Genomic DNA, 11,176 nt, shown 5'->3' with positions numbered 1-11,176 from the left:
TGCTATATAACACATATCTCAACCTACCTATGCTACATAAATCAGATGAACCTCTCTTCATATTTTGTCTGAGTTCGTAGTTTATGATAATGCTAGGTCTTTGAAAGAGCTACAGTCAAGTGCTTAAGTATTGCAGGTATTTAACGCAAATTTCAGACAAGATTACACAACAGAGTAAACTTTAACACTGCACGGTCTTAAATAATACACAACGAAATACACATATACACACAACATACACACAAAAACACACCACACATTTGGATGAATGCTACAACACCTACAAAGTCTTACCATTGCAAAAATCTTAAAAAAAAACATCACATTTAAATAGTAAATCAACAGTAACATCACAAGCGTGGTTAACATTCATCACGCTTATAAAATAAAACAAATTGAATTGATCAAGTCCACCATCATTAAAAATACCAAATCAGATGATAAAAATAAAAAATACATTAATTTATCACACTAATTGTTTCGGTGAACGAACCTATTTTATTTTTTAAATTATTTTAAACTTTATTAAATAAATAAATGAATTAACTGATCGATTAATTAACTAATTACTTTTAATTACCTTTAATTTAGCTTCGACATCAAAATGTGTGTCCATGATGTTTCTGTTCTGACTGATCTCCTTCAGCTGGTTGGCCAAAGTGGATGAGAGTAAGTTGGCCATTATTAACTTCTGGTTCTGCTGCATGTTGTTGTGGTTCGCCTGCATTGTTGTGTTTATTTCCAAGCTTTTTTAAAATCTAAAAATCTCTGTTACATAAATCAACATTAATAATTTTTATTAAATTCTTATTTTGAACAAAATTATAAAAAAACATTCCAAATTTATTTATGAGTTACAATAGCAGAATGTAAAGATACGAAATATTTTGATGAGCCAATGAATAATGAAATATACAATACAATACATATACAAATAGATGTATGTATGTTTTGTACAGACAAAGTTCACACACACACATCTATATACACTAAAGACCTGTGTATTTTGGTTGTTTTAGCCTATGCTGCTTGGAAGTTTTAAATCCATTCAAAACTAAAGTAGCATTTTCATGCATTTGCAGTTTTATCTCATAACAGTTTTCGTAGGTTTCGTTGTTATCTTAAGTTCAATGTATGTTACTTTTCAAGTAACAATATTAAATCACGCTCTTTCATTCTTCAAAAATATGGTAAAAATTCCAAATAGAAATCTTTAGAAGTTACCTGCTCAACTCTTATGTCTATCAGTTCTTTGTAAAATCCAAAATTGCATCGATTAATAAACTTTAATTATGATAATTTTAAACAAATATAAATATTTTCATATTTAGTACACACTCCTCTAACTTTAGTAAATGTCACTTTAAAACTCTGCTACTTTTATATTCTATTTTTTTGTTTAATGTAATAGGACTTTGGCCAATTTTATCATCTGATGTAAATAATTAAAGTCTATTTAATTCTAAAATTGCCAGCTTATGTTTTTCAACATTTTTTAAAATTCTCAATTTAGGCACTTTGTCAAGTATGTGTTTTTATTGTTTTTTTTTTATATATAGTTTTAGCTTACCTGCTTATTTTTAAAAGATCTGTTAACTTTATTCTCCTTTTAATTCTTCTCTTTATTTACCTGATTGTTTATATTTTGCATCATTTTGATTCGGTCGACTTTTCTAGGCAGTTCTAAAAACTTTGCTAGTAGATCAGCAGATAAGAAAAGACGAAAAAAAATATTTCATAAATTCTGATGAGTTGAAAAAGATGAAAACGCTTTCAACAAAACAAAACCAGCCAGTCTCCTGTCAATTTTTAAATTTCACAAATTTCTTTTAACTTACGTAGTTTAGTAAGATAATGCTTCAATATTTTTTATAGCTAACAACAAATCTAATTAAATATTCAAAAACGTTCCAGAAAAGAATAGAAGGCCAATATGCTTTCTTAACACAACTGGTCCAAAAAAAATCATATCTGCAATGTAAAGAGTGAAATTCAGTCAGAACCACTTGTAGACGATTATGATATGAAATAATTTGTAGAAATGACCAATAAAAACGGTCCTTATTATCACAAATCCAACGTTGAGCAAAAGTTAAAAAATTTAAAAAGTGAAATTTTGGGCATTTGTTATAGTACAGCAGTATATACGTTGCAAACAATGGCAAGAAAAAAGCATACTGAAACAAACATCGGGACCACACAACAGAAGTTATTGTTACCAAATAAGTATCAACGATGCTGTTAAAGACACACGTGATACCGATATATGATATATATCTATCACTATATATATATATATATATATATATATATATATATATATATATATATATCACTAGAGGGTAATGACAATGACGATGATACTAACGAGATTTAGAGGCATGTTGATACTGAACTCCATCTCTGTACTTCCATCTGTTTCTACACTGACAGGCAGTTGAATTGAATGCAGATCATTCAACGAAATATTCTTCAGAACCTGACCGCTACAGTTACTCTTGTTGTTGTTGTTGGTGGCATTAGAGGAGTTTACAACGTGGATGACTTCCGGTTTGGAGTTCTCAACTGTCACAAGATTATTCTTCAAATGTCTACCATTAGTGTCGTACGAGGAAGGGGACACTGATTCTGATTTTATGTAGTGCTTCTCTTTAGCCAGACTTTTAAACATTATATTCCGAAGATTTTCTTCTGATGGCAGCAAAGCGAATAAATTTTACAAAAACGTTTTTACAATTCTAAATCGACTTTATCATTCAATTATTATTCAATTATGTTGTCAATCAAACATAACGTGACGTTGATAAAAGTCAGGTTGCTTAGCAGGAAGGAATGTAAAGTGGGATTGCAAGTGTAACTCTATAGGGAAAATGCCTGCACCAACTAAACTACTCTAGTAACATTCTACAATTAATGATCTGCACTGCTTGTAGTAATTAATGACGTCATGAAATGATAACGAACGATGTGGTGATGACGTAAGAGCAGGACGATGTTGTTGTGGTGCAGTTTCGAGTCTTTCTCAAAAATTGTCACAAAGAATTCGTCGGTATAGATTTAATGTAAATTAATTACATATATCAGATGTTGCAATGGAGTGTTTCGAGTTAAACCAGGGAGAATGTCATTCCATCGTTAATTTAAAATTTCATTACAATGAAATCTATAATTTAAAAAATTGTTAACTGAATTACAACCCTTTTAAAGTAAAATATTTAAAATAAACTATTTAAATAAAACTAATTATATATATATAAATATTGAATATTAACTAATTAATTAATGAATGAATGAATGAATGAATTAATGAATTAATTAGGTTTTGAAATAACAGAAGCAAGAAAGATAGCCGATTTACAATTAAATAATTTTTAAATATTTTGCATTGAATATTAACCAGCAGAAACTAATATTAAACATTAAACTACAGAAATAACTGAAGCACAAGCCTCCGCTGTTTATGTATTAAATGAGCGAGTGAGGTTACGGGGTTAAAGTTCAACTTCAATGTGACCTGAAAGAGCATGTACTTGCTTGCTTGCACCAACAACCTGAACTTTGAACTACAAACATACATTTACACATAAAATATGCAAATGCGGGCGTTTGTTTTTCCATCTGACATACGAATGTACTGTGTGAGCGTGTTAGGGTATACAAAATGTGTTTGAATTTCTGTAAAAACAAGCATCAAACTTCACGCATATGTGAAAAATGATAACTTTCGAATGTATGTATATGTAAATATAGTAGTTGTGTGTTTGTGCGAGAAGATATGGCGTCTATGTGAAGTATGTACGTGTGTGTGTGTGTGCATGAGAATAAGTGAATCTGCATATGAACCTTTGACTGCCTGTGCAGCATGTAACAAGATCGAATATGAATTTGTAATTATTTCAAATTATATTTACTTGTTCACACACACATACGTATACACACGCGCATACCCATATTCATACACTCATACATGCTGACACACTCACTCACACACACAAACACACACACGCGCGCGTGTTAAATATCAGGTTCAAAATTGATTAATTGTATAAAAAAATTTGTGAACCTTATTCATGCTTGTCCTAAAACACGGACTGACTTGATGTTTTATAAATTGCATGAAATTATAACATACTATCCATCATCTTCATCATAGAAATACAACTTCAAATACAATAGAAATACAACTTCATCATCACCTAATCACATCATCATCGTCGTCATTATCAAGAAGGTCATACACATTTTATTAGTTGTAATGTGGATGATAAAAATGAAGTTAAACTAAATATTACTTTATACATAATCAAATTATTTCTGAATGAAATACTCTGTGTCAGCAGAATTGTAAGGATCTGAAGGAAGCATTAGGAGCACTTTTAAGCGAAACAATAATATCAGAGAAAAAAGAGAAAGAGTATTCAGTAAAAAAAAGTAGATTAAAAAGAAATGTGCGATGTGAAATGTAAAATCACCAAAACAGAAACCGAAAGTCAGTTTAAACGGTAACAGAAATTGAAAGTTAATTTGTATTCATGTAAAATCGAAACAGAAACTAAAAATCAGCTTGTAGTCATGGGAATGGTGAGGAGAAAAGATAAGAAATGAATGAGCTAAATAAAATTGGGTCAAATAAAGTCAGTTATAAGGTAGCGAATAGCCCCAAATATTAATATTAACGGCAGACACCAAAATGAAAGTTATCAACTTGAGTTTCAGCCAATGAAAGCAAAACAATACTGTTTCTACAACTTGCCACACCTTACCGGTTTAACAAGGCAAAGAAACTTCATTATATCAATGCATTAGTAAAATATTAAACATCCTCAAATCATCATTAATTGATTCACACATAAAAACATACTAAGACACACACACCTAAACACACACACCTAAACACACACACCTAAACACACACACCTAAACACGCACCTAAAACTTACGTGTATTTTGTATTTGTATGCAGTAGATAATGCATAAAAACATGCAGACAAGCGATTGTACGTACATAGAGTAGATTGCGAAATGAAAGCATTTAAAAACCACTTGACCCCACTTGATAACTCAAACCTCGTTAGAAGATATTCCGGAGATTAATTGAAAATAAGCAACAGAAAACAACAACAAAAACCATAAAAATAACAAAAGTTAACAAAAGAAAAGAAAAGAAAAACTATCTGCTAACATGCACCCGGGTAACAAGCAAACTGCATGTAACTAACGATAACCACTCATTTGCATGTAGTTTAGTTTCTAATGGTTTATTACTCTCAAATTGTTAGAGTGTTAATGTGTGATAACGCATCTCTCTCTCTCTCTCTTTCTCTCTGTGTGTGTGTGTTAATGTGTCAAACGATCGTGCTTGTCTGCAATTGCAATCTTGCAATCTTATCTGCAAACGTGTTTCCATTCCATGTTCACATACACACTTGTATAACCGCGGCTTTCAGATAATCAATACAACATATAAAGACCTTGACAACTGAAAAAGTTCAAATTTTTAAATAATACAATAAATTCAAAAAAAAAACAACGCAGAACAAATGCACTGGGAAAAAAACCTCGCCCGAGGTCGCATCAATTAGCATTATATTTTTAATAATCATCATGACTCCATCCCATGACATCATTATGACATCGTGACAGCAGTAATATTATTTCCTCATTCTCAAGTAGGAATTCTTAGCATTTAATACCGAGGTCAAACATTTTGAATGCCACCTGGAGAGGAAGATAAAACAGCTTCTATGCAACAACCGCCATCAGGCTTTCCATCAACATTTCTCTGTTGACATTTTCTAACTTCTTTCAACATGCATAGTGTATAATACTCTCTTTCTTTCTCTCTCTGCTTATCTCTTCTCTCTGCTTTTCTCCTCTTTCTCTCTCTTTAGCAGTCTACTCATCTACTCTCTATCTCTCCTCCATTTCTTACCTGTTTCACATTCTTACGCACACACCTACAAAAGCACATCAGCAGAAACAATTCATTTTTACATTTTAGAACTTTCAGAAATTCTGAAGCCAAACATTGCCCACAATTATATCAATCAATGATGAAAACATATAATAAAAAATAAATCTCGAAACAATGTACATTTAAAACAGAATCTTCACTAATTTATTTAATTAATTATTTTCCATTTATTTTTGTTATATGTTCAACTACATCTGTGATCTAACTGTCTACCCATCCATCCATCCATCCATCCATCCATCCATCCATCCATCCATCCATCCATCCATCCATCTATTCATATATACAAAATACGTACGTACACACACACACGCACTCCATCTATTTATACATTTAAAACAAACAGACACACACACACACACACACGCACACACATAACAAACCCACTTCATCAAGCATTCAACACACACAACACACACACACACACACACACACACAGAGTCAACATGTTGTTCCTTCACTAACATTCAGTTTCAAGTTTCAATGACTGTTCACTTGCTACTAGTTGCTGGTTAGAAAGCCATGCTTGCATGCAAACAACATCTATTTAGCATAATAACTATTTGGACAAATCCCAATAACCCTACCTATATAATAATAACGATAAAAATAATAATAAATATAATAACATTGATAATCAATCAATCTTCGTTTTGCGTCCAGAGACCCGGTTCCCCGAGGTAGGACGTTGTTTCCTTTGCCATCAACTTTTTGCGCCAAATTTGACAATCAGTTGTATCCATTTCATTTAAATTTAGAGCTTTCATGTCTTGCTCAATTGTTTGACAATATTGATATATGAATAAATTATGATAATTATTATTTGTAATTACTCAGCAAGTAGTACAACTACAGAAACTTTCTAACAATAAAACAAACCCTGAAGATGATATAAACAATTACAACTCTGCCAGTCTGGTGCATACCAATTAGTCAATTAGTTAATTAATTAATTAACCAATCAATCAATTATGTATCTATTTATTTATTTAATTATTAATTAATTACTTTCACTACAACAATAGGGCTGACATTAATAATAATTATTAACATTGCTGTTTTTAATGTTATTTTTAATGTTGTTGTTGATCTTTTAATTTGTTGCAGAATGTCGCTGTTACAATCGTTATAGTTGTCATTACTATCGTAATTACAACTTTCCTAACGGTTACCATTAAATAGCTCTTGTTATTAATAACATTGTTACTAAATGTTCACTAATTGTTGTTACTATTAGGGTTGCTGTGGTTGATGTTGTTGTTATTGTTGATGTTATTGTTCTTATTACGATTTTTGTTGCACTCAAAAACCAACATAAAGTTTCAGAAATTGCTTTTAATAAAAGACAAGCCTATCCATACATCCATCCATCCATCCATTTATCCATCCATTTATCCATCCATCAATCATCTTGTAAAACTTAATTGAGTAGAGCACTAGCATGCAGAAAATGACAGATGAAGAAACTATTATTATTATTATTTTTACATATTTATAATTTATATTTGACATGATTAATTTATTATTATTCTTATTATTTATTACAAATATTTAGGATATTTTTAGTAGAAACAATGATACCAACAAGAGATACTTTTATATGATAATGATAATAAACAGATGATACATGCTATCAGCATTTATATCAACTGCCAAATAATTAAAATGAGTCAGATACTTGAAAAAAAAAGTTTAAAATAATTCTTTTCAGAAGCAGCTATCTATATTACTAAAGTGAGAACTAGAAAACATCTTAATAATAATAATAAAAATAATAATAACAACAATAATAATAATGTGTGTGAGTGAATGAGTGAGTGAGTGGGTGAAAGAAAGAGAGATTTTTCAACATTTAAAATAAATATAAGCATATAAAACCTGAAAACAATTTGATATATAGTTAAATAATTGATTTTTTCCGAATATTTAGCATTTAAAAAGATACACCAAATGAAAGTTTTTTTTTAATTTTTAGGCCCACGTGAATGAATGCTGTTAACTAATTCTCAAAGTCCATACAACCAACATCATCATCATCATCATCACCATCATCATCATCATCATCATCACCATCATCATCATCATCATCTTAATCACCATGATCGTGATCATCATCATCAAAATTACTTTCTTAACCACAGGCACAGTCATCATCACTATCACCGACCAAGCCATTTTATATATCATGAACTTTAACATTCAGTTGAAATGTCACATGTACCAGCCAGTTATTCAGTCTGTCTGTCTGTTTGTTTGCATACATGCACGCACGTGTGTATGTGCATGAACGCATATTTTATGTCAGTGTGTGTGTAGGTGTATATTTGTATACACGACACATATCATGTATATACGCTGTGTATGCATGCATATGTATTATACGAAGAGCCAGCATCTTCTTCTGTGCTGGCCAAAGTTAGAGTGGTCAGAGAAAAGCCTCTGTAAAAGGAACATCGCTTGCTATTACCTTTTTAAGGAAAGGCTACAGAAGTTGACACTGAAAAAACAGGAGTCGGAGTTCTTAAGGTATATGACCTCCATATTGGTGAATTTCGGCAACTCCTGTGAGTCAGCTGAAACCAGACTGCATTGACCCTCGTCCTTACCTTGGGCCCCTCAGCTGCATGGGTAAAAGTTTACCTAGTCTGTCTACCCAGGCTTGAAACTATGGCCATTACTGGAACTGGAAAGGACACTCCAGCATCAAAACAGGATGATGATTAAAACATGGAAGGGGGCAGTTTACCGGTAATAAGCTCGTCCGTAAATCTGAATATATTGGTATGACGACAATAACTTTATATACGACAGTCTGAACCCATATATATATATATATAATATATATATATATATAAGATTCTCATTACTATATATATATATATGTGTGTGTGTGTGTGTGTGTGTGTGTGTGCGCGCTCGTGTGTCTGAAACTCTATTTAACAATCAATTTTTAATCATAATATGGTCGTTAACAAGTATGACTGTGAGCATACCAATTACAAATGCATACGTCATGTCATGCACATTATCTTATAGATCTTATACACCACCCCTCCTCTCTCTCTCTCTCTCTCTCTCTCTCTCTCTCACACACACACACACACACACACTCCCTTACTATCACCTTCTTTATACAGTGACTGAGTCTGTGTGCCCCTGAATTTGTGTACAATAGGAGACAAACAAACATGACATGCAATGCATACTCATGTTCATGGACAAGCTACGTGTGTGTGTGTGTATGTATGTACGTACGTGCGTATGTATGTATGTGTGTGTTTGTGTGTGTGTGTCTGGGTGTTTACCTCTCTACTTCTCTACTTGAAACATGCTTATGTACTGAATATGATGGCTAAAGTTTTTATAAACGACAGGTAGACTGAGAATAATAAAAATAAAGCAATAATAATAATAACAACAACAACAATAATAATAATAATAAATGATGATGATGATAAGAATAAGGCCATACACACACGCGCGCACACACAAGCACACGCACATTATCGTGAATATTAATGAAGGAAGTGAAGGTGATTAGGAAATGATTAGAAGATGATAAAATAAATTAATACAGAATGAAAGTAGAACATGAATGAAAGAATGAAAATGAATGAATGAGTGAATGAATGAATGAATTAGATAATCAATGAGAATGAGAATTAATGATATTTGGTTAAGTAGATCAACATCACAGGCATGTTAATTAACCAATCAATTGCAGTGTATATGACCAAACTCCTCAAAACTTCCACATTGTTACACGGTACCTGCAAATCAACGCATCCGTATCATAGTGCGTTACGATGTTTCCCATTAACTTGTCTCTTGAAAACCTATTTTAATGTCTAACAATCCCAATGCTATTGAACAAATTAGAAAACTGCTGTTGCTGTTCAGAAATTTCAAACGTAAGTTTAATGATATTAGAGCAAGCCTAGTCAAACAAACATTCGAGAAATATCCTGTTCTAATTTACACGTGACCTCATGATGCCACAATAACTTTCAAACGAATTAAAAATTAACTTATTTTTTCAGTGAGAAGATGTTGAAATCAAATCATAAAAAAAAGGTTTCTAATTTGAATAAGTAAAGAAGAAACATGCAACGCATATCAATCAATATCAAAGTATATATATATGATAGAAACAAACTTACACCAACAAACAAACACACACCAACACACACACCAACACACATATGATACAAAGCACGCACACACACACACACGCACACACACACACGCACACACACACACACACATCGAGACATATTTCCATTTGCTGTGTAGGAATTTGAAAAAAAGAAGAAAAAATATACAAACAAGGTGGTTGAAAATGGCGCCACATAGAATAGAATAACACGCAAACAACAACCCATATAACACATTACACACCAAAACCATATATATATATATAACACGACACACATCCAAACAAAATATAACACAACAACGCACGACAAACAAACCCCACAACCAACTTCAAATTGGCAAACACGCTTTCAAATTAGACATCAACCTTTTACCTGTTTGCCAGAAGGTAAGACGATGACAAGTTTAAAGAGTAGATTCGAGGGAGAAAAAGAGAGAAAGAGAGAGAGAGAGAGAAAGAGGGAGATGGAGAGAGGATGTGAAAATGTGAAAGCAAATGAGAGATATTGAAGAAGGTGACTAACATGACAATGCCTTCTTTTAAATGAATTGTCATAAACTACATTCCATGACCAATTTCCCTTCGTATTTATTAGGATTAGTATTAACTTCGCCTATTATAAGTTTGAAAATAACCAAAAAAAATTCAAACATAAAATTTTAACAAAGAAAAAATTGTTTGTGGAATAATTACAAATTATAATCCACACAATTTAAAACGAAATATCTACAGATCAAATCTAATTTTGTATAAACATTTTCAGAAATATTTAATGAAATTAGATGAACAAATCTTTATAAATAAGATTAAATATTACCCATTAAATTTAATGAATGAAAGAAAGAATGGATGAATGAGATATGAATGAATGATTGAATGGATGAATTATTGAATGAAAATGAATAAATGAATGAAAAGCAGCAGTATAGAAGCAGTGCAAACTAGCAGAGTTGCACAAATAGGGGATGACTTATTAACAACATTCAATCATCATTATCAGTTGGTCTTATAGTCAACATCACTATTATCATCTCAAAATATCATCA

At 31.7% G+C, this 11,176-nt stretch overlaps 1 protein-coding gene across 1 annotated transcript; it reads right to left on the bottom strand.

Annotated features, from left to right (window-relative positions):
- Nucleotides 1-562: 562 nt before the first annotated feature.
- Nucleotides 563-2,671, bottom strand: HELRODRAFT_176451 (hypothetical protein; the record flags this gene model as incomplete). Its single annotated transcript, XM_009023815.1, has 3 exons — nt 563-721; nt 1,225-1,284; nt 2,369-2,671. 3 exons carry the CDS (start codon nt 2,669-2,671, stop codon nt 563-565), a joined length of 522 nt encoding a protein of 173 aa, XP_009022063.1.
- Between the last annotated feature and the right edge of the window lie 8,505 nt (nt 2,672-11,176).

The sequence above is a fragment of the Helobdella robusta genome (genome assembly GCF_000326865.2).
Source record: "Helobdella robusta unplaced genomic scaffold HELROscaffold_38, whole genome shotgun sequence".
NCBI lineage: Eukaryota > Metazoa > Annelida > Clitellata > Rhynchobdellida > Glossiphoniidae > Helobdella > Helobdella robusta.
This window is presented reverse-complemented; position numbering and strand designations above follow the sequence as displayed.